This window comes from Paramisgurnus dabryanus, chromosome 2 (genome assembly GCF_030506205.2).
Source record: "Paramisgurnus dabryanus chromosome 2, PD_genome_1.1, whole genome shotgun sequence".
NCBI lineage: Eukaryota > Metazoa > Chordata > Actinopteri > Cypriniformes > Cobitidae > Paramisgurnus > Paramisgurnus dabryanus.
In genome coordinates this window covers 23,332,567-23,356,568 of record NC_133338.1, presented here as the reverse complement: position 1 = coordinate 23,356,568, position 24,002 = coordinate 23,332,567, and the positions used below count along the sequence as shown (strand labels likewise).

At 37.4% G+C, this 24,002-nt stretch overlaps 4 protein-coding genes across 4 annotated transcripts; 2 read left to right on the top strand and 2 right to left on the bottom strand.

The window, feature by feature from the left end:
- Positions 1–201: 201 nt before the first annotated feature.
- On the bottom strand, positions 202–4,469 carry syt4 (synaptotagmin IV). Its single transcript, XM_065248678.1, has 4 exons — positions 4,182–4,469; positions 2,675–3,519; positions 1,508–1,628; positions 202–1,277 (listed from the first exon to the last, which is right to left on the bottom strand). The coding sequence occupies exons 1-4, from the start codon at positions 4,213–4,215 to the stop codon at positions 967–969; spliced, it is 1,311 nt and encodes a 436-aa protein (XP_065104750.1). The 5' UTR covers positions 4,216–4,469; the 3' UTR covers positions 202–966.
- A 1,850-nt stretch (positions 4,470–6,319) lies between these two features.
- vbp1 (von Hippel-Lindau binding protein 1) lies at positions 6,320–9,964 on the top strand. Its single transcript, XM_065248677.1, has 6 exons — positions 6,320–6,443; positions 6,723–6,847; positions 6,994–7,060; positions 7,240–7,338; positions 8,772–8,910; positions 9,324–9,964. Exons 1-6 carry the CDS (start codon positions 6,363–6,365, stop codon positions 9,398–9,400), a joined length of 588 nt encoding a protein of 195 aa, XP_065104749.1. The 5' UTR covers positions 6,320–6,362; the 3' UTR covers positions 9,401–9,964.
- A 141-nt stretch (positions 9,965–10,105) lies between these two features.
- rab39bb (RAB39B, member RAS oncogene family b) lies at positions 10,106–16,094 on the bottom strand. Its single transcript, XM_065248676.2, has 3 exons — positions 15,741–16,094; positions 14,245–14,471; positions 10,106–13,557 (listed from the first exon to the last, which is right to left on the bottom strand). Exons 2-3 carry the CDS (start codon positions 14,457–14,459, stop codon positions 13,131–13,133), a joined length of 642 nt encoding a protein of 213 aa, XP_065104748.1. The 5' UTR covers positions 14,460–14,471; positions 15,741–16,094; the 3' UTR covers positions 10,106–13,130.
- Positions 16,095–17,678: 1,584 nt separating this feature from the next.
- LOC135730656 (ras-related protein Rab-38) lies at positions 17,679–20,997 on the top strand. The gene is made up of 3 exons (XM_065248545.2): positions 17,679–18,229; positions 19,948–20,228; positions 20,328–20,997. The coding sequence occupies exons 1-3, from the start codon at positions 18,037–18,039 to the stop codon at positions 20,526–20,528; spliced, it is 675 nt and encodes a 224-aa protein (XP_065104617.1). The 5' UTR covers positions 17,679–18,036; the 3' UTR covers positions 20,529–20,997.
- The last annotated feature ends 3,005 nt before the right edge of the window (positions 20,998–24,002 follow it).

The following is a 24,002-nucleotide window of genomic DNA, read 5'->3' as shown; positions in this document are numbered from 1 at the left end:
GGAACAAAATGAAACAAAAAAACACCAGACATAAGAATGCTTAGGGTGGATGTTAGCACTAGCAGCCTGGCTCAATTCATAAATTTTGTACATTACATCATCTCTCTTTCTTTCTCTCTCTCTCTCTCTGTCTCTATCTCAATTAATATTGCAGCTATAAACAAATAAATGTATACTAAATCACTAAATGATGACATGAGAAGGCAGTTTTTTTCTCAGAACTGGATATTTTATAATAAGACACGTACAAGTCACTTCAACCATTGTGCTCACAGTGAAGAGAACAACACTTCCTTGCACTCCACTAGAACTGAACTACAGGTAACACACACACACACGGACACACGCTCACATTCGCCCACATATACGCGCACTGCATGCGGTCTTCAGTTCAGTTCGTGCAGTTGTTCTGCAATATTACATCAGCCTCTGCTCGTGTGTGCCAAATGTAGGATCCGTCCTCCCCACTTATGAAATGCATTCAGGCAAAAACATGAAAACAAGTCAAGAAATCAAGTATAAAAGGAAGAGAAATTAATACATTTCCACATCTGAATAAATAAGAGATTAAAGCATCTTTTTAAAAAATAAAACGCAATTCAGCTATTTTACATCATCACATTACCAGGATTTTCTTTAATTGTATCGCATGATGGGCTATTATTAACAATGAGTAGAGAAGAACAGCAATAGCGACATTAATGACATTCGGTACTGCACAAGGTGGCAATCAATCAGGTTTTGAATGAAGCAAGCATCATTGGGCATCAGAGACTGTCTTTGGAATCATTAATTGGCCGGGATCAGCTGGCGCCTCCCCCTCAGAAGAAGCCCCGCCCCAATGATATGACTCATATGACTGTTGCTTGACAGAGGATATAACTGCGACAAGTTCGACTCCCACCCACTCATCCATGGATTTTAATGACAGTTTCTGCGCTCCTGTCGGCATGGTAACCAACAAAGCTAGTCTTCAGACAGCACGTGCCACTTAGCGATCTGTCGCCGCGGGTGGTCGCATATCTCGCGCCAGTGTTCGCCGGCGGTGCCAGGGGAGGAGGTGCCAAGGAGAAGCCGGCCAATGACGGGTGTACGGGACGTCCTGTCGGAGTCAAGCAGGAGGAGCTCCACGCTGGTGTCTCGCAGACCATCCTCCGAGGGTAAGTCGAAAACAAAGAGCTCGTTGAAGACAGGGTTGGGAGCACATTTTTTCACATGCGTCTTCTTCTTACACACTCGCTTCTTCCCCTGGTACAAGTTCACCTTTACGTAAGGGTCTAGAAACGGAGAAATCGATACTTGAATCAATACACAGGAAATGATAAATGAGAGCGTCATCTGAACTGACAGCTTTACCAACTGTTTTAGTTACAGTTGGCACATTTGCATTTCCTCAGCCTAAAAAATAAAACGATGTACAAATACGTCCAAGTTATGTAAATGTTGACCGAGCCATAACACTTGGGTTTCCGACAATTGCCACTCTTATCCTATACACAGTGCTCACCTGATGGTCCATTGGAGTCGGCCTTGGGCAGGTGTCGAGCTTTCAGTACCACCACGGTCAGGGTGCTTGTGGTGGATTGATAGCACAGAGATAGAAGCAGCTCTCCTCGACCTGCACTCCTCTGTAGGTATAAAGATAAAGACATTTTTGCATTCAGTTTAGGACCCTTATCTCTCACATCAGTGAAGAATATAATATCTATCCTAATGCACTGCATTAACGTCAGTGTGTGTATTGTTTAAATGAGGCATTTTAAAGAGAGCAACTTCTAAATGTTAATGTTACGAGAAACTGACTGTGAATCATTCCCTTGGCAAAACACCAATGTATGACTCCAATTATGTGTGAACACGGCAGCAAGTTGCCTTGGCAACCCATCAGCAGGGTTCTGCCGCTGCCACAGCAATGACTCTGAATATCTCTCTGCCAATGAGGCACAATTATCTGTGTTTAACTGCACACAGCCAGTAACCAATGAAAGATAAGAGCTGTCCTTTCAGCTCAAATGGAGTGAATTCTTCGGTGCATAACAGTAAAGTCATGTCGTCAAAACTAAACTTTAAAAGTCATCAAGGGCAATGACTTCAGCTTTATGTTTTGATGATATCTCATGAAAACTGATGGATGCAATCATGGGCCTTTCAGTCTCCAACAATGCTAATTTTCTGCATAGAGTGCAAGTAAATGGATACCTCTAAATATTTACATAGACTAGACTCTTCTTTAACACTTTAGTCGTGTTATGTGTTGTAGACTCTTCTTTAACACTTTAGTCATGTTATGTGTTGTCCATTACAGTGTACTTAATAATTTAGAACCTGTGAACAATCAATGCCTTACAATGGGTGGAAGGTGTTTTTATTGATCCAGTTGGACAAACACACACCCACATCCCAATAATTGACTGCTCATTAAGAAAACATGCAAGTTATTGCATGAGTTGGTAATTGAATATGAAGGGGAAGTTTTAAAGGCTTTTAAAGGCACATAAAACCTTCATTAAACAAGCAATAGTAACATCTGAGAGTCAACACAAACTCAATCTCTAATACTGTTACAAAATCACCACACAACAAACCATTATATGAATTTGCATAGTCTCATTAACATACATATGTACTGTTCATTAAAGCATTTGTAACAATTGTGACAATGAAGGCAACTTACCCTGACATTCCTCTTAATAATGTCCCGGCTCATGAGGACCCGCCCTTCGGTGAGGTCGATGTCAGCCAGAGGAACAAGGGTCTCTCCGATAACTTCGTCGCGTGAAAATCGATCAAAACTCAGCACCATGAAGTGCAGAGCCAGCTGGGACACACGTGCGTACGGGATTCCATAGAAGCTGAAGGTCTCGTCGAAAGCTGGATCCAGAGTCTTCCTCAGGACACGTGTCTTCACCTTATGCTTCTTCTCAGGCAGCAAGGTCAGCTTAATGTAGGGGTCAGAGGTCAGCGATTGTTCATCAGTGGGAGACAATCCATGGGCCTCTTTGATGTGAACCACGAATGCCTTCTTCTCAAAGTTGTACTCAACGGAAAAGAACAGCGTCCCCAGGCCACCCTCCTTATCCTGGGATTTTTCCACGGCCGGGGTTGGTGCCTGACTTGAAAGGTTGCTTTCAGGAGTACCAGCCTCTTGATTACCACTCTGCCTAAAACCTGCTTGAAGGGATGGGATATCCAGGTCTGGGGAACTACGCACTTTCATTTGGAAGTTTCCATTAAGATCTCTTTTTTCCAGGTCGAGATGGAGATCCGGTCGCCCATTTGTGGGACTGGTGGTTTGTTTTTCATTGGTATGGTCTGGTGTCTTATCTTCGCCAAACTTTTTCTTTCCATTTAGGCCCTCGGGATAGATGTCGACTCCCTTCAGCATGTGGACAAACTTGTAGGGTGGGGTCTTGTTACTGGTCTTGCTGTCTTTGCGCTGACAGCAAATCCATGCAAAGATAGACACACTGAAGACCAGGCCGAACACACTCACTACAGCCACACTCACAGGAACCTCCGCTATGTAGAAAAGAGGAAATTCAGAATGCCAAAAACATAATCAAAATACCAATCACATTTTCTTTCACTTGATATGTATATAGTCTTTTAGTTGTATTAAATTAATAATAACATATATGAGGAGGACCTTTACAATTAAAATATCAACCAGAAGAATAATGGCTCTGTTTCACACCAAACAAGGTCACCAGAAATCAGTGTGGGAACTTTAAATTAAATAGGGTACTAATAATAAAAATGAATCAGGAAAACTAATAATACACCATTTAAATTGCTGTAAACCATGTATATATACTTATCGTGGTTGTCAAAACCAGTGAAACTATATTAATGTTGTGTGCACTAGTGTCTGGGTATCTGGAAATTTCCGTTTTCATAATGGGTGCAGCACCCCACTGAATTTGCCAAGGCGCTATGTCAGCCTTTCTGTCTTTTTTCTGTTACTGACTATTAATCTTTAAACGCTTTTGACAGCGTTGCTGCCACGCGTCGTTTCAAACATTTTCATTCACCGGTGATGTCATCGGCTAACAGGCCACGCACCTAGTTATGACGATGCCAGCGCATCAGGCGTTTCCATTACTGAGTCACATTTAAAAAATAAAATTACGGTTAAATAAGCATGTGTACACCAAATTGTGAAGTAAATCAAATTTACTTACCGAAATGAGCGTCCTCTAACTCCACTGGTGCCATTGTAAACGCGCGCACTGTCCAAGGTACTGAAAAGATGCCGCCGCGCACGACTCTTTACTGCACGCTTTCGCCTTTCGCTTCAGACGGATAAATACTTTTAGTTCTTAATTGATTTAAAAACCTAAGCTTGTTTATTGTTGCTCCCCAAAATACAATACGCACAATAACCCCTTTCCGAGAGGTTTCCTCACACCCACCCAGTGCTGATACTCGCTGCGCTATGAATGTGCCTGAAAACCGACGCCACCCCAATTCCCCTCCTCCTTCCCTCCAGTGAGTTCATCGCTTCTGACGCAGTTCTGACGAACAACTGTGCCTGAAATCACTGCCCTGCGCACTCATGTCAGCACAACAGGTCAGTATATCATTGAGATTGCTCAAGGTTTACGGCCTGTTTGTCTCAGTGTTTTCAAACATGTCCGAGGAGGTGCAGGTGAAATGGCTTTTGTTACAGATCTAGGAGAGTGAACTGGTAACTAATTTCATTTGACAAATTCAGAGCAATTTACAAAGCACAGACAACTGTCTGTAATGACTAGGCCTGATAATGGAAATAATGGCTCTAATGTCTTCCAGGAATGCATGTTTGTTCTTAAATAGCTTACCACTTTAAATGTAATTAAAATGTCAAAATGTAACAATAAACGCAGTTTCCTTTTGTTTTACTGGCATGGTTTGACTTCTTTTGGGTCAAATGATTATGCTCAGTTTATCTGTTTACATAAGTTTGGTTGGTTACACCCATAATCTATTATTGGTGTGGATCAAATGTCTGCGACAATATAAATGGAGATCTTTAATTGAACTTTAAAAGGATAAAACAGTAATAGCTCATTTTTCACAGACTTGAACCAGTGACCAACTGTTTACCAGACCTGAGCTTTAGCGTTTATAGACACAGTAACAAAAACAAACGGCTTTCGTGGAAATTTAGTCAAAGAATCAATAACAATAATATCAATAACAGAACTAGAGCTTCAACGCATGTGCATCCGATATAACCATCAACACCAATGTTTCCCAACCGAGGGGGCCAAGATGACTTAAAATTATAAAAATTGGACAAAACAAGCTTTAAAATAAGCTAAAACAAGCAAAAATCAAGATGTTTCTTATTTATTTGGCCATTTTAGTAGCGAATGTATCTATACAGTCATTCCAAGATCTAGATAATTTAAATTGGAAAAAAATGAGTGAGTTGTCTACACCACATCACCCAGCTAATAAAAAAAGGCCTACCAGGGACCCGTTTCAGTAAGGAGGTTCAACCTACTTTGAGTTAAAAAGTAAAAAAAGATGCAAAACTCAGAGTTTTCGGTTAAAGAACAGATAAAATATGTTTGTTCAATCTGGGAACAAATCTGAAACAGAAAACCCAGAGTTTTCCTCATTTCAGGGTTAACACACTCAGACTTTGCACTAAACCTCTTTTCTGAAACGGGCCCCTGTATACCCCATAACCTACACCTTTCATTCACTACTTTTATGGACCTAACTCATTTACATTTGCATTTATTTGTTTAGCAGCCGATTTTATATATCGTACAGTGTACAATTTCTTGCTGTACTAAAATTTTTACTTTTAATCAACTTGAATTTACAATAGTTTCAACTTTGTTGACTAGTGAGCAGTTGTTATAATCAAATAAAGTTGAATTAGCTTAAGTTATTAATTTTATTTTCATAATTTATAGCAACTCCCCACTAGTAAATAAAGTTGAAATTAATTGTAATTTCAAATTCATTCAACTTGCAACAATAATTTTTACAGTCTATTAATAGTGAAATGATAGCAGGTAAATTGTCATGTGACATTCATTTGATCAAAAATGTAGAACCCCAAACAACTGTCTGATAATCAATAGCCTTGTGTCGCTCGTCGTGTTGTTTGAATGCAACGCGACATCTGCTGGTTAAATCCGAAGTTGCAAGGCTTAAAAAACATAAGGCGACTGCATTGAATTTGAACATAAGGAATTAACCCCTCTTGATAAAAAATTCACTGTTAAGACATCGTTGAAGCAATACAATTCAACACTCGCTTGACGTTAATACAATACGCGTGTACTTTTATTATGCAGTCAACGCCCATACGTAAGAGCAGCAGGCGCGTGCGTAAAGAGGAAGAGCCGTAAAGTCTCTCCAAAATGGCGACGACCATAGAGAGTAGCAATGCAGGAGCTGCGAATAAGAAAAAACACCTTGGTATACCCGAAGCAATATTTGTGGTCAGTGGGAATATGACACATGATTATATTTCAAGTCTGTACTGTCGGTAGTTTTCAGAGAAGGCTGTACGATGGTCTGTTCTTTATTTAAACGGCTTTCTTAAGGAGAAAGCGCCCTCCTCGTCTCCTTATAAGGCTGCAGGCTTGTCTTAAACGTGCAATGCTGCCTTGGACGCATTATCAGGACTCCTTTCATAAACAGTGCTTGAATCCTCAATAAACTTTAAAGGGTTAGATGTTGTTGGTTTGATATAAAACATTGTTATTGTGATTGTGCAGGAAGATGTGGACGCCTTCATGAAACAGCCCGGCAATGACACAGCAGACGCCGTACTGAGAAAGCTGGATGAACAATATCAGAAATATAAATATATGGAGCTCAATCTGACCCAAAAGAAACTCAGGTTTGTGTTTTTGGGTACCAGTGTTTACTTCCATTTTCCCTGTGTAGGTTATATCATAATCAAATAATTATACTACTAAAAGTCTGACAAATAATGAGGAAATAATATTATTTTGATACCTTAAAGCTAACAATTTTATTTTTCAGGTTGAAAAGTCAAATTCCACAAATTAAACAGACGTTAGAAATTCTACGGCATATGCAGAAAAAGAAGGTATACCGATCAGTCACTTTAAGATTGATTTTTAAGTCCCATATCTTATGCATACATTTGAAAAGTGGTACAGGATCTAAGATCAGCTTCCTAATGCTTTCGAATGATGCACGATTGTTTTGTTCACTGTCTTTTATTTTCCTTGCTCTCTCATATTTTGTTTGTTTGTCCAATCACAGGACACTACAGATCCCATGGAGACACATTTTCTGTTGGCTGATAATGTCTATTGCAAGGCCTCTGTCCCACCCACAGATAAAGTGTGTTTGTGGCTTGGGGTAAGTGTTGATGGTTTTTTGTTGCATTAACATCTGAAATAAATTGATCACATTTACCTTTTTGAAACATTCCTAGTCTTATTTTGAGGGAGAGATAATAATATTTATCATAAGTAAATTAATCGGTCACAGCTGATATCTCCAAGCCTTTCTCTAATGTCACTTGTTTAGATCTTCTTATTACTGATGGATTAAGTCCAACTCTACTTTGGTCTCCTGGGTTGCTTATAATAAAAACATTTTCGTTTAGTTTTATAAAACAGTTTGTTAGAGTCCTCGATTCTGATTGGTCAATAGCTGTGTTTTATTAATGATATAATAAAGCACAGTTATGACTGCTGTACCCAATGATTCAGTGTATCACTGCGCAGCACCCTTAGCAATGTAAACATATGTGAAACATTCTTATTCTGTTCACAGCTGGTCATGGACTATTTTTTTATAAAGGAAGGAAGGCTTTTATTGATTTTAGTTAATGAAAATTGCATATTTTTTATTTTAATATTTGTGTGGTAACCATTTTTTAAAAGCTGTATAAGGTACTTAAGGCTAGTGCTGTATCACAAATAAATCATAGGGTGTCGGCAACCCGTTCAGCCCAGCCTCTCATACCCTATTGCTTACATTTAAAGCAGAATGTGAGTATTGTTTTGAAATGTTACAACTTACTGTAGTTTTGCATTCTGTTTTTAACTGTGGTGTAAGTTAGTTAGTTAAACTTTCGCACGCTCAACTGCTTTTTTGACAATTTTCCTTTGTTTAGCATGAGGAACACTTTAACTGTTAATTCAGAATGCATGAAATAGCTTTAATAAATACATTTTTTTTATCATTATCTGTTTACCCTTACGTCAGTATATACCTGTATCCTGTTATATTTCAGTGGAACCGTGGCATTTTTTTCCATACAAGAGCTGTTCATAGTATCTCGATTGTGATGCTCCATTAAAGCACTATAAAAATCAATAGAACTTGTTTTTCCAAATTTCTGCCATGTGAGAAACAGACTGAAAATTGTCGTTATTGATTTACTTCTCTTAACATCAGCTCCTAAATCAAATGTTGCACATAAGTTTGTCACAGGATGGGAGAGCCAATGGTGTAGGTGGACCTTGGTTTGTACAGACGACTTGTGTAGTCTTTTAAAGTGCTTTGTAAACACTGTAGCTTATGACCTGTGTTTAGTTTTGATTGCCAAACAGAACTACTTTGTGACTTATGAACTAAAACTGTGCTTTTAAAGCACATCTTTTATTTCTTTATGCGTAACTTTAAAGGTGTGGTATGAGCTGTTAATGGCTGTGTAAAGATTTCCCTGTTGTGCTCTTTTTTTTGTGTTTATTGCTTATCTCTCTTGTCTTTAATTGCTATTCTGGAAAGGGAGTTTGTGGTTTAATTGTAATTTAAGTTAAATTTTTCTTCTTGCATACCAGGCTAATGTCATGTTAGAGTATGACATTGATGAGGCTCAGGCGCTGTTAGAGAAAAACTTGGCGACAGCTTCTCGGAATCTAGACGGTCTGGAAGAGGACCTGGACTTTCTCCGAGACCAGTTCACAACCACTGAAGTCAGTATCCTTAAACAAGGCCAGCTGTGGAAACGGGACTCTTTATTTTTTTTATTTTTCATAATAATGGGCACTTTATTTTTTATTGTCTAACAAAACATTCCTTCATAAATATTTTACAACTACAAAAGATATTAAGTTTTTTACCATATGCACTATGTCCTTGTCATACATGTAATGTGATATTAATTCCTATTTATCAGTGACGCTGTTCGCACATGCATCAGTGGCTAAAAGGAATTTTGTACATGAAAATTCAACAATTCACATCACATATGCTAATGTCACCAAATCAACAGAAATTTTATATTTTCCAAAAAGAATATATAAAATTGATGTTTGCATTGTGAAACCTGTTTCATGATAAATAAGCACATTTAACTTCTTTGAGATCCACCTTAACTGTTCCTCCAACAGACATGGCACGGGTTTACAATTGGGATGTCAAGAGAAGGAGCAAAGACAATCTCCTCAAATCTGCTGAGCGGCCTTAGAAGAGGAGACATCATTTGGTCACACCCCCAAATCCTTCCCTATCTGAAAATTCAGCCTCATGTGTCTGTTTGCACCAATAACAACTGTTATCTATTGATTTATTACTTTTTAAAGTATTTTTTTTTTCAAGTAAAAAGGTGAAAAACAAAACAAAATGAAAAAATGTTTTCTTGTTTTCTTTGAAAAATTAGCTGTGTTTCAGAAGGTGATACTTCACAGGGTCTTCACATTTGTCTTCCTCTGTGTCACTCTCATTTGTTTTTCAATATGCATCTGAGATTTCAGTTCTCTTAAGGTAAACTGCTCTAACTTCAATTGCCCCTGTGTCTTTCTGTGGACTTTTACTTGCTATGTTTTGGTGAAAATGCCATCTTGATACATGCATGAAAATATAAAGGGGATTTCTTACCTCAGTTATCAGCCTCCTGCAATTCCCTTTCCTTCACTGTTCCTCATCTGATGCCTGTTTTTCACCTTGTCTTTCATCTTATTTGTTATATTGTATCCATGAAACGCTGAACACAGAACTAATAATGAAGTGATTTGGAAAAGGTACAAAATCATTGAGATGGTCTGTGTTGTTATTAATTGCAGTTTTTCTTAATAACTCCTGATTGAGGTTCTGGTGGTGAACGAAATCAATTTGCTTCGATGGGTGCAACTTATTAAATATGTGGCTGCATTTCTATCTTTTTTTGTTCCAGTCATAAGCAATCATAAACTGTAAAAATTAAAAGTTGGGTCAACTTAAAAATTACTTCAATTGGCAATACGTAACGTTTTTTCCACATAGAAGTTGAAAAATCTTTTTTGGTAGAGCAGCTTTCACTTTTTATGGGAAACTGTGGAATCGTTAAATCTTTTTTCGTGGGTGCACAATGCGAAGCTCATCACAACATGTATTTAGCCCTTCATTTGTGTGGCTCTTCATGTCAAAATATGTGTTTGACGCGTCATGTAAACTTATTTGCATCATGCATTATGTCAAAATATGTGTCTGCTGCAGAAGCTTCGAAAGGGTTTATGGTTAAAGAGTTGCTCATGTTTTCCAGATACTAGTTTTAGTGATAAATAAGTGTCTTGCGAGTATTATTATATATTTTTTAATGTGAGCATCGCTTTTATCATAAACCGTTTCGACGTGTGTGTGCAGCAGGCACATATTTTAACATGATGCCCATGGTTGACATGACGCAACAAACACATTTTGAAATTACAAGCAACACATGACACTCCAAACACATATTTTGAATTTGCGCCCCTTGGAAGAGAACTCACCGCCTGCCACTGATCTTAAACTGATGCTGTCTATACAATTACTTTCACTTGGACGCAACAACCATAGGGCTGGAAAGATATGCCGTGACTCTGGGTGAGAGCTTGGCAAGTGATGACACACAAGAACAACATTTTTGACATTAAGTTTAATCTTGATGTATATTTTAAGTTCCCTTGATAAAGACATACCAGGTGTCTCAAATTATTTGAAACCGTAGCAATTGTACTCACAGTCTTTGCAAATCCAATCCGTACCTGGATCCAAAAGCTAGTTGGGACAGTGAATGGTAAACCCAGTCCAAAATCCTATGGTCCTTCCCTGAGATCTCCTCATTCACTTGATAAAATGGCAATTATCATCTAGTATTGTGACTGACTAACTGCTCAGCCAATCATGTTATCATTATGGATGATATTAACACATCTTGTCCAAACAGATTTTTGGAGGCAGATTTACTTTGTCGGACCTGAAATAAAGACTCACTTTAAACGGTACTGATGAACAAAGTGATTTGATAAATACATGGAAATGCAAGGTCTGGAAACATGTCTTGTGTGTTAATATGTAAAAGCAATGGTACAATCATCTGCTAACATTTTTTGGGATAAAAGGTGAAAAAGATGTAACTTGGTGCAATATGTTTATGTTTTTTATAATTCTAGAGTGAGTAATGAGTCATTTTAGAGGCCTTTTATGATAATTTGTGGTATAGATATGTTATAGGTTTGTTACAGTAAAACAATGACCCCAAATTGAATAATTTTTGGCTTTCATACATTTGACTTCCAGTACAAACCGCAATAAAAACACACCTTGCTAATAAATATACTCACAGAAAAAAAGGTACCTAAAGGTACAAAACCGTTGTCACTGGGGCAGTCCCTTTTCAAAAAGTACACTTTTTTTATCTAAAAGGCACATATTGGTACCTCGAAGGTACCAGTGAGTGGTTCTCAAACTTTTCAGCATGCATCCCTTAGAAACTGTATGACATAAAACAATCCAAGAATTAACATTTGAATTAAACGAACCATTAAATTATACCATGGGGCTGTTAAATGCTTTTTTTTTGATTGGTTGAGAAATGTTCCATGGGTGTTGATTATTTTTCTGTAAAAGGCACACCTAACCAATTTCTTAATATAACCATTAAGAGCAATGTCATAGCAATTTCTGTGGTATATGTGGAATAATTGACACCAGTCCTTTAAAATAAAAGAAAATAATGCACACCCAGTGTAACTTCACGTGGTATTACAACCTTGGTTTTGCATTATTTTTAAATAATTAAACAGCCAGTTGTCAATTATTCCTTACATGTTTAATGTATTGCTGTTGGTTAGTAGCCTTATTTTTCTGAAATTTGATTACACAGAATTTATGTTTAATTTATCGATTATATAAGATGTCATATAACTGGGGCCCCTGGCTCCATTTCGGGGGCCCCCAGTTTGAGAACCCTTACCTTAGAGGTACATACTGGTACCTTAAAGCTACATATCTGCACCTAAATGGTATGTATTGGCCTTTTTAAAAGGTACCATCCCAGTGACCAAAAGGTACAACTTCTGTACCTTTAATTTCTGAGCATATATTGAAAATGTTCTACCTCTTGAGTTTATACGATTCACTACACTTAAAAAAAAAGAGTTTCTGAAAAGGTGCTTTCCATTTTTGGTTCCTCAAAGAACATTTTAGTCAACGTTTCACAAAAGAAGGATTTCTTTCTTAGCTTAACTAGTACCATTTGTGCATGTTGTGGATGTTAAAGGTACCTTTTGGACCGTATCAACAAAGAACATTTTAGGAACTATCATACAACGTGTGTGACAATTTTCTAAACCATTTTGAGAGCTGAAGATTTAAGTTGTGTAACCATGGGAATATATATAAAAAAATTACAGGTCAGATGTTTGTACAGTTCTTTATATTGCATTTTTTTGTCCTTAAAGTCAATAATCAGACAGATCACACATCAAGCAATCAAAGTGTTCATGGCTGAGATCTTCAAGTCAACATGAATAAGTATCCCAGCCTTGTCAGTGAACTCATTAAGTACAACTCCCCTGAAGACACCTGGAACAGATTCAGTCCCAGATACAAGTTTTGTCTGAAGCAAACATCTTCACTTTGGAAAGTTTATCTTTCGTGGCTTAATAGAATAATAACGGATGGGCAGATACAGTTAAAGTGCAGATATAGTTCTGTTTGGCCCTTCCTTATGTGGGCGTCAAAAAGAAAATGTATTAACCGTTCAGACTACAGAGTTCTGTTTGGCCATACGTGAAGTTATGTGATTAGGGGTATAAGCTAAATAGTACAGAAGAGTGAAGGATGAATAGAGCATGGTGGATCTTTAGGCATTCAACAGGCATAAAAGGGGCAATGATGAAGACTGATCCTGTGATTGGAGGAAGCGGTTGAAGGCTAACGCGACGGTGATTGTTGACTCAACAGAAGCAACGGCGGTCACCCTTTGTAACTTCTTCTGAAGAATGCACCACATTTGGTACAAACCCACTCTTCACTCCTTCCCAGCCTTCCTGGATGGTAATCTCCCCATTCTTTACCAACTCAAATATATCCCTTGTTAGCTCTGTGAATGCTCTCTCCACGTTAATAGAATCACGTGCCGAAGTCTCCACGTAGCGCATGCCGTACGCTGATGCAAGCTTCTCTGCTTCTTGGCGGCTCACCTGCCGCTGTGGTTCCAAATCGCATTTGTGGCCGACCAACAAAAAGACGATGTTGTGGGGCTGAACGTGGCTACGTGCCTCTTCTAGCCACTCGTGAACATTCTGGAACGAACGCCGGTTTGTTATGTCAAAGAGCAGCAAACCTCCAACAGAGTTACGGTAGTAAGCTCTAGTAATAGACCTAAAGAGGACATAACAAAACCGGAAACATGAATAATATAGAAAAGGTCTGTTTGTAGTGTGAATTGTTTTAGATGGTTACATGGGAGGGATTTTCATGGACTTTTATGGAGATTGCTTGAATTGAAGGATAGAAATGGAAAGAAACTGTAGAGCCATAGAACAGAAGGCTAAGATAAAAACAAGACAAAAAATATTTTAAATAAATGGTGAAGGAGCAGTGAAAAATGAGAGGGGGCCTCTGAATTAAATTAATTAAATGTAATTAAATTTAATTTAATTTAATTTAATTTAATTTAAAAAGACATCTAGGAAATGTTTGATATTGTAGAAATTACAAATTTAAGTCACTAAAACTGTGTCTTAAAGTAAAATATCTCCATAAGTCTGTCAAAAATGCCATTTAATCCAAAATATATATATGAGGGATGCATCACTGCTACCATGGTGAATGAGAGATTCTAGCTCATGGTCAGCAAAGCCCGATGATTTAACTTAACCGAATAAAGTAAACATTTCTTTTTACAGCCAACATAATGACCCCATCAGCTAAATATATTCCAAAACTGATAAACATAATCAGTAAATATATTATATGGGCTAAATATTTAATGAGATTCAGTACTGTATTTTGTCCACATAAGGTTTCATGTGATATAATTCAGGTGCTTGGCCTTTCAATACATACCTGAAGCGCTCCTGTCCCGCTGTATCCCAAATTTGCAATTTAACCCGCTTCCCAGGTTCGATCTCCACCAACCGAGAGAAAAAATCCACCCCGACAGTCGGATCTGACACCTGTGCAAAGCGGCCCTCTGTGAATCGTCTTATTAAACATGATTTTCCAACAGTGGAGTCCCCAATGACAATCAGTCGAAACTGGTAAAGCCAAATTGCCTCCATGACTACTCCAGTCTGTTAAAGGAAAAAAAGTACATTTTAAAAGTTGTCACTGCGATGGTACTTTTTAAAAAGGTCCTAAAATATGTACCATTCTGGTACAGGTATGTACCAGTATGCACCTTTTAGGTAAAAAAGCCCCAGTGACAACTTTTGTATTTTCTTGTACCTTTATTTCTGAGAGTGTGGGTAACACTTTACAATGAGATTGTACAGTATGTTAACAATGCTAACATAAAATAACAATGAGCAATAAAGTTTTATAGCATTTATTAATGTTAGTTAATGCTAATACCCGTTTATGTTGCATTATAAAGTTAACAGTTAGCTTTTTTATTTTTAAAAATTTAATAGTAAATGCTGAAATTAATTAATTAATTTAGTAAAAGAGATGATGATGTTACTGCCCGCAAAGGTTGAAGTGCTGCAAACTAAGTGCTCTTACGCCATACAATATAGTTCTCATTTTTTATATGCTTAAAAATCACCATGCTTTATTTTGTGCCATCATACTTACTCGTGTATTTACTCATGTAACAGTCTTTAAATAGGGAAAACATGGAAGTGTTTGGTGGCTTCTAAATTCATCCCTGTTTGGATCCTAAGGAATGAATGGGGCTATGCTAAATGCTAACACATTCACGACACGCTGTACAAAGATTAAGTGCACGCATTGAAAAAAGATAGGTATGTATTAATTCGTTTAAGTTGACCTAAGAACACAGTAAAATATTGAAAAACGGTGGTGTGTTCCTTTAACAAATGAAATAAACTTTATTGCGTCCATGGCTTGCAAACTGGCTTACTGTAAATTATACATACTACATGCTGGAATCTAAAGGTTTATATTTTATTAGATGCAAAGTTATATAATTCAATGAGCCTCTTAGGATGTAAGGTATACTGATGGTTATTATATACACATCCCTTATTGTTATTTAAAGGCATCCCTGAAAGAGTAGTATCACATTCTTTCTTTAATCATAATAAATAATTTTCTTTTATGCATTTTCTGTGTATATGTTCTTATACATATGCAATTTAATGATAATAAAGGAATTATGGCAGTTTTCACGATTCATTATGTCTGTTCGATTTTATTGATGCTTTCTTGATTTTAGGAGGGTAGCCTATGGCTATCGACTATTTTTGCAATCAGACTGCTTGTTTTCTTTTCTAAATTAACAAAATATTATTAAGTAAACATTCTCTATTCTGTCTATACAGGCGCAACCACCACGCTTTATGAGTATATGCAGATCCTTTATTCGGTACTCTACTTACATTGTTGTTTGTTCGGCTCAGTTGTGGCAAACAGCAGATTCCATAGTCGTATAAGGGTTTAAACTTCTTAAGAAAGCGATGGACGAAATGGCAGACGTAACAATTCACATAATAAATCAAACTAGCCGAATTATAACATAAACATCCGTCTTAAGACAAAAACAAACAGGTGCAAACTGCGCCGCGTAGGCGGTCTCTTTTCCTTGAACGCTATGTTGTATCAGATGAGTCGGCTTGAAGTTGAAATTGTCAGTGTCTGGATTAAAGTCGCACAAAAGTCAAAGACTCTTTATGTCTGACATGTTTACATCCACCTCTAAAAGATTGAGAAATGTTTGGATATTTTGTGCTGATGAAATGCAGTGGCGGCGTTTCACGAAAACCTAGGGTATGGCAAAAAATCTTCGTACAAGAAGGCCATTTTAAAATAACGAATCTATGAAACCACATAATATGTGTACTACATACTCCACCAACCTGTACAAAATCATACTACGATTGCTCTAATGTAACTTTACACTTACTGAAAACAATACGGAAGCAATACAAATGAAAAACAAAAATAGAAATCATGGTTGTTTAAAATGCTTTTCAAATGTTGTCATTCTTAACTAAGTGCAACTCAGCAACAGATAAACTAAAACAAGATAATATCAAAACATACTGTAACATCCGTTCACAAATCTTGTCATGACAACCACCAATAAACACTTAATAAACACACAATAAAGACTTTTAAATGATGTGACAGAGCACACGTAGTTAACCGACTAAAACACTAAATAAAACTCTCAGTAAAACAGGGCTAAATGTAAAAACAAGTCTTACCTTTGTCGTCGTGCAGTTTTTATTCCACAAGTGACCATATTCAAAAATGCGCGCAAATAATTAATACAATTCACTTCGACTGCGCTACACTTTCCCAGTACAGAACATGTTTATTTATTCATAGAGAACAAATCATATTACTTCTGAAATAATGTATGCAATAGGCATAGCGCGAGTGTGGGGATGAGCCGTGAGTCTGTTTGATTGTTAAAACAAAAAGATTTTACTTGCGAAAATAAAGATTATAACAGCAGTGGTTATCATGAGACGTCCTGCAGAGACTTCAAGCTTCGCTGCAAGAACGAGAGGCTGATGACATCAAAGTACCGCGAGGGTGAGGCGAGGAATCATCGGAAGAGTTTGCTTTCAAACCGCTCTCGCGGCATGTAAATGTCATCCGCATGTCGGTTCCTGTATTATAGCATGAAGTCGAGCAAACGTGTAAATTGTCCATTTTAGTGATGTACCAATGTTCAGAAATGTTCTACTGAAAATTTTTAAAATAATCTTTAATGTTCATCATTATTGCCTGTTGATTTCTGGTGTTTTGTCTGAATGCTAGGGTATGGCAACTGCCATACCCTGCCATACGCAAACGCCGCCCCTGATGAAATGGAAGCGACACGAGCAGCATCATATAACCTGACTCATCCCGCATCAGCACCAGTACTACAATCATCCTAATAGAAGCGACAAACAAACGCGCGTGATCATTATAAAGGCAAGTTAAGCTAAAACATCAAATATTTTCTTTATTTGACATTTAGTTTAGATTGTACAATGCAGCAACTAGTTAAACAAATCGACTACTTTTGTCTTTAGGCTACTTCCAAATTAACTGTTTGTCATCACGCAGCGCATAATAGTGTTCATGTATCCACTTGTGAAAGATATTATGATTATTAAGTTAACCATTTTTGGTTCCCAGAACAGTTTAAAAAAAAAAAAAAGAATACTGAGAACGTTGTTATTGAAGTTCCTAAAAATAACCAAACGGAAACTGAATGCTAACGTTTGTGTTAATTTCTGTGCGTGCGCTCTATATTAGAAGTTTTACGAGCAGACAACCGGATATGGGAGTTGTAGTTTATTCTCTGTCTATGCCTATCCTGCAACGCAATCTCCGTTTATGCATAAAAGTTCAGATCAGTGATGCAGTGGACTTTTTAAGCATGTTGCGTTGTTTGGTTTAAAAGCCATTGTATTCACGGCGTGACGAAGAGTTGTCAACAGGCAAATTGCGAAGCTTCTCACCTCAGAAGAAACCGCTTAGGCTATGAAAACTCAGAGCTGCAAAACTTGACAGCATTCAGACACGCACCCACAATACCACATTGTATGTTTGACAGTTTAGATTGTATCTGAGACAACCAAAATGTAGAAAATTCTGCGTATAGGCCCCGTTTAGCAGAAACATCTTTATTGTTTGATAAAGACTTATACTTAAATCTATTCATAGACAGCTAAAATGCAGCAGGAGCGGTTACTCAAAGTCCTTGTCATTGGAGATCTAGGTGTGGGGAAAACGTCGATTATAAAGCGTTACGTCCATCAGGTTTTTTCTCAACATTACCGCGCTACTATCGGTGTTGACTTTGCTCTCAAAGTCTTGAATTGGGATCACCAGACCGTCATACGACTGCAGCTGTGGGACATTGCTGGTGAGTATTCAGAACTTTTCTTGCAGTTGCAATTTGTAGGCTACAATTATGTGTCTGTAAATTTTTGAAAATTACAAAACAAAATTATTGAGTTCTAACTTTATTAAATATAATGTTTCTAAAAAGGGTTCTTCAAAGTGATGCTACAGCATAATTGAGACCAATAACCCATTTTTGTAGCCAATTTGGTACCCTTTCTTTTTTTACCTTTTCATAGTCCAACAAAGCTTTTGGACACTTTATATTTTAAGGTATCACTTTAGATAAATAACCTCATGAGCATATAGACTTACAGAGATGACATGTAATAATCATACTTTCAAAAATAAATTTGTCACCATTTCATTGAACTTTATAAAAGGTTTAGGGCAGTGGTCTCCAACCTTTTTGTGAGCAAGGGATACCACAATGGATAAAACAATCTGGAGGGCTTCTTTTTTGATGTAGTCTACTGAAAACTTTTTGTTTTATTTTGTTTTACTTGTTGATCTGTTTTGTAATTGTAACAATGTTATACTTAAAAAAATATAATAATAATACTTGAGCCTGTTGGAGACCACTGGTAGGGGTAACCCCCCCCCCCCCCCCTAAATGAGTCATCATCACCTAATGTTGTTCTAAACCTGTACAAGTTCTGTTGAACACAAAAGAAGATATTTTGATAAATGATGGTAACCACACAGTTGCCGGTATACATTGACTGCCATAGTAGGAAAAACAAATACTATGGAAATGAATGCTGTCAACTGTGTGCTCATCATTTATCAAAAATCTTCTTTTGTGTTTATCAGAATAAAGAAACACATACAGGTTTAGAGGGTGAGTAAATGATGACAGAATTTTCATATTTGTGTGGACTATCCCTTAAAGTAAACTTTTAATATAATATTTTTTCCTATGTTATTATAAGCTTCCTTTATGTACATTTATGGAAGCCTAATTTGATAGATTGGTTCAATTTTATAGCACTGACACGATTGACAATTTACAGCAGAAATAACCCTGCATCAAAATGGCATTTTTGTTGTCCTTAACCAAAAAAGTAATAACATCTGCAGAGAAACAGAAACAGATTTACAATTTTACTAGAGTTATGTCTTTCTCTGCATGCATACCCGTGGTAATGTCATTAAATACACTCCTTGGGGTGCTTTGTTCAGGATTTTTCCTGTTCACGGACGATGTGGTTGTGAGCTCACAATGGTATGAATCACTCTCTGTGTTTATGCTCAGATTAAACTAAAGCACAGGGATAGGAATGTGTGTCTCGTGTTAAAATTCACAAATCACGTGCTTGTTGGACTCATGTGAGAGACCTCACATCGCCTGGCGGCAGCATATAAAAATACTTTTCTAACAGCACAAACACAAAATACACACCAGCTCCAAGAAATAAAGATTCTCAAACAGCATTTAATATGAGTGATAGATTGGGAAATTTAGCATACATGCTAACTCCAGTAATTCTGTGAAAAGTAGTATGTAAGTGTTTGTAGAAATGCTATCTTGATAAGATTAAATATGACTGGAATAAATATTTATGTCAGCGAAGTTACTAAATACAATATCATTATTAATATAATTTCCCCCTAACTTGGATGTAGCTCAGGAAACTGGAGGAAATAGTCTCATCTCTTAATACAATAAAGAGAAGCAATTAATTTGCAGTATGTGACAAATTACACTAAAACTCTTATCCATCACCCTTTTTTTCTTAGGACAAGAGAGGTATGGCAACATGACACGTGTGTATTACAGAGAGGCTGTAGGTGCGCTGGTGGTTTTCGACATGACGCGTTCCTCCACCTTTCAAGCTGTATTAAAATGGAAAAAGGATCTTGATTCCAAAGTTGCACTTGGCAACGGACGGCCTCTGCCAGCTGTTCTGTTGGCCAACAAGTTTGACCAGCATTCATATGGTTTATGTTCAAAATTGCCAAAACTTGATAGTTTTTCAAAGGACCATGGTTTTGTAGGTTGGTTTGAGACATCTGCCAAGGTACATATTATAAACCATAACTTTTTATCATTTTCATGAGCCACTATTCAACTAGCTGCACATTTTTACTCATGCTCTCCCTTCTTCTCTTTTTCACAGGACAACACAAACATTGATGCAGCCATCATGTGTCTTGTAAAAAATATCATGGCGATTGACGTGGAGGACATTTCTGGGGAATCAGACAACAGTGTACTGGTCCTGCCTGCCTTTGATTATAACCTGCGAGAGCGCAGTAGCCCTAGCTGCTCTGTCTGCACCAGATTCAACTCGAGTAGAAAACCCCACAGTGAATTATAGAGAGAGACAGTTATAGAGAAAACAGAAAAAGAGAAAACGGTCACACCCTTTGTTCGGCCTAGTTTTTGCTGAACTAAGCCTTTGTGGGAAAGACAAGACCTAACATTCAACGTTACATCCTAACATTTCCTGAGCCAGCCCAAAACCAAGATACAAAATTCCATATTACTTATTGCTTTTGATGTTTTTAAAGGCGGGGTGCATGAGCTCTGAAAGACAATGTTGGCATTTGAAATCACCTAAACAAACACACCCCTACCCCAATAGAATCTGGACCTTCTTTTGATATCCCCGCCCCACACATACGCAACCCAGGCAACGATGTCGGTTAGTAGATATGCCCAAGTTACATGCTACAAGTGTGTTTTGGGAATCGGCGCAACTCCCTTTTCCAAAGTGTTTTTCAAAAATTATGCACCCCACCTTTAAAGGGACAGTTCACCAAAAAATGCAAATTCTGTAATAATTTACTAACTCTCATTATGTTACAAATTTCTTTGTTTTGATAAACAGAAAGGAAGATATTTTGAGAAATGTCTGTATCCAAACCATTCGAGGACCCCATTTACTTTCATAGTATTCTTTTTTCCTACTATGGAAGTGAATGGGGTCCACGAATGGTTTGGTTACAAACATTTCTTGAAATATCTTCTTTGTGTTCATTAAAGCAAAGAAATTAATATGGGTTTGTAACAACATGAGAGTGAGTACATGATGAAAGAATTTTCATTTTTGGGTAAACTATCCCTTTAAATGTAAAAACCACGTAAATGTCATAAGCAGTGGCGGCTCGTGACTGCTCATCCGAGGGGCGCAAATTCAAAATAAGTGTTCGGAGTGTCATGTGTGTTGCTTGCGTCTTCAAAATATTTGTTTTTTTGCGTCATGTGTACCATGTGCATCACGTGTTTTGTCAAAATAAGTGCCTGCTGCACACGCGTCAAAACCGTTTATGATAAAAGAGACGCTCACGTTCACAAAATACACACTAGACAATCCCTTAACTGTAAACTGATTACGCATGAGATTATTTGAGTATCTGGCAAACGCGAGCATCTCTTTTATCAAACCCATCTACAGCAGGCACTTATTTTGACAAAACACAAGATGCACACAGGATCACAGATGCGCAGAACATTTTGAAATAAGGAACCACACACATGACGGGCTATTTACATGTCGTGACGAACTTCGCATCGAGCGCCCTCGAAAAAAGAAGTCACCGGTCACCACTGGTCATAAGTAGACCTCAGACAACAGTATAAAACAATAAAAACGCAGATTCATTTACATGTGCCAAAACGAATGATGTTTTAAATACTTTTAGTTTTAGACTAAAAATAGTAGTCTTAGACAAAAAAATTTAAGGGTTCTTGTGGTTTACTTTTCAAGAACAGCAATGTGGGCACATTTGCCTCAGATTTGTGTGACTTTATTTTAAATAGCTTTAATGTTGTCCCTGACAAGATCAACTTATCAGATATAGAGTGTCCGGGGTAAATTGTAACAGAAGTTGTCTGTATTAACCAGAATATGTGGAGCCATAATTCCAATAACACAATTTCCTATTACTTATTTTCTCTTGAGATATTTTGTTTCTTTATTTTGAAACCTAACACAGCCTTATAATAGAAGATTGTTTTTTTGTTTTTGTTTTTTTGGTGTAGTCTTGGCTAAACAAGACAATATTCTCTGATAAAAGAAACCAAACGGTTGCATGATTCAACTTTGATAAAGTTTTATATACAGTGTATGTGATAATGCTTCCACTTTGTTTTTAAATTATGCAATAGTGATGTAAATGTTAGAAGATTTTTTAGCCAAGACTTTAAGTGAAATCCAGTAAACAATAACAGTAGTCTCATAAAGACGGCCATGCTTTTCAACCAGAGTTACTGTATGTAATTTTTTTAGGACATATTGGCTGCAGAACGAGGCCTTTCTGTACCACCTGCAGCAAACATATATATATATATTGTTAATTCTGAGATGGTGGGGATGATCATAAATAAAATTCAACTATCAGGCCTCACGTGCCAACAATTTATTTGATTAAAGAGTTAGCAGGGAACTGCATGTGAAATTGTGAAATTCACAGGCAAAGGCCAAGTGTTCTGTGTGCGTCCGTGCCTATGCAAAAATTAAAGAAGCATTAATAAGTGTCTTGACTGAATGCGCGTGACGGGTATGTAAATATGTCCATGCAGTTGCGCGCGCGTTTTATCATGACCCATGCTTACTGTCTGCCCGCAGAGCAAATTTTCACTAATTTTCCCTGCCTGTTACTCGCTAGGATATTTCTCCAGCTCCGCCCATTCATGCTTCATTGCCCATAATTTAGGCATCCTCACAGCTGCTTTCCATTAATAGGCTAAAGCAGGGATGGGCAACTTCGGTCCTGGAGGGCCAGTGTCCTGCAGAGTTTAGCTCCAACCATAATTAAACACACCTGAAGCAGCCAATTAAGGTCTTACGAGGCATACTAGAAACTTTTTGGCATGTGCGCTGAGGCAAGTTGGAGCTAAACTCTGCAGGACACCGGCCCTCCAGGACCGAAGTTGCCCATCCCTGGGCTAAAGCATCGCTACTGACACGAGGCATGTTAAAGATGTTTTCAACCACTTCTGCTTGCATATTATAGCCACATAATGTTTATTATCTCACAGAACAATAACAATAATTTTCTTTTTTTATCATTTGGATTGGTATTATACCCACAATCTCATCTAGTTCTGCTTCTCCCATATAAGCAGGGCCGGCGCTAGCTATAGGCAGAGTAGGCAAATGCCTAGGGCCTCAAGCTTGGAAGGGGGGCCTCCATAACTGCTAAGTCCATGTGCGCTGGTTCGAAAATCACTACTGACAGCATTAAATAAAGTTTTAAGGCGAGTTCAACTTTATGCGGCACGGCCACTGCAAGAATTAAGTTTGTATTTAAAAAAGTTTGTATTTAAAGTCGAACAGCAAACAAAACTGGCGTTACCTAAAGTAAACTGTCTGTATATCTTGTAAGTTCTGTACACTTTATTTTAGTTTTCAAAAAGTAGTTTGTCTGTTTAACTACCAGTGGCAGCTGACTTGTATGGATATTTAAGGTAGTTTATAAAAAGGTATTGCAATAGTCTGATAGATAACTTTATACTGTATATTGGTTAAGTAAGAGGGAAATTCTTCTTTATACCAAGTAAAAAAAAAAAAAAACAATAAAAGTTTTCTAGGAGGTGTTCACCTATAATTTTTTTAAGGTTGGGTTTTTGCAATGCACTGTTGTCTTTTTAATTTTACTCTTGGGAGAAAGCAAAACTGTTATCCTGTGTTATCCCAAAAAGGTGGTGTTTTTAATAAATGTGACTGCCTTAAAATTTGGTTTTGCATAATTTCTAATTACATTTTAGCATAAAGTTAATCAATTTGTTGATAAAACTTAATAAGAAGTAAAAGTAATGGGGAAAAACATGTTTATTAGTAGTGCTC

Excerpts from the sequence above, each read along its gene's own strand:
- rab39bb (XM_065248676.2), bottom strand. The coding sequence starts at position 14,459 with ATGGAGGCAATTTGGCTTTACCAGTTTCGACTGATTGTCATTGGGGAC. Across the intron at positions 13,558-14,244 it reads GCGGGACAGGAGCGCTTCAG|GTCTATTACTAGAGCTTACT; the intron begins GTATGTATTGAA and ends TGTCCTCTTTAG.
- vbp1 (XM_065248677.1), top strand. The coding sequence starts at position 6,363 with ATGGCGACGACCATAGAGAGTAGCAATGCAGGAGCTGCGAATAAGAAA. Across the intron at positions 6,444-6,722 it reads TACCCGAAGCAATATTTGTG|GAAGATGTGGACGCCTTCAT; the intron begins GTCAGTGGGAAT and ends GTGATTGTGCAG. Across the intron at positions 7,339-8,771 it reads AAGTGTGTTTGTGGCTTGGG|GCTAATGTCATGTTAGAGTA; the intron begins GTAAGTGTTGAT and ends CTTGCATACCAG.
- LOC135730656 (XM_065248545.2), top strand. The coding sequence starts at position 18,037 with ATGCAGCAGGAGCGGTTACTCAAAGTCCTTGTCATTGGAGATCTAGGT. Across the intron at positions 18,230-19,947 it reads GCAGCTGTGGGACATTGCTG|GACAAGAGAGGTATGGCAAC; the intron begins GTGAGTATTCAG and ends TTTTTTTCTTAG. Across the intron at positions 20,229-20,327 it reads GGTTTGAGACATCTGCCAAG|GACAACACAAACATTGATGC; the intron begins GTACATATTATA and ends TCTTTTTCACAG.
- syt4 (XM_065248678.1), bottom strand. The coding sequence starts at position 4,215 with ATGGCACCAGTGGAGTTAGAGGACGCTCATTTCG. Across the intron at positions 3,520-4,181 it reads GTTAGAGGACGCTCATTTCG|CGGAGGTTCCTGTGAGTGTG; the intron begins GTAAGTAAATTT and ends TTTTCTACATAG. Across the intron at positions 1,629-2,674 it reads TTATTAAGAGGAATGTCAGG|AGGAGTGCAGGTCGAGGAGA; the intron begins GTAAGTTGCCTT and ends TTATACCTACAG.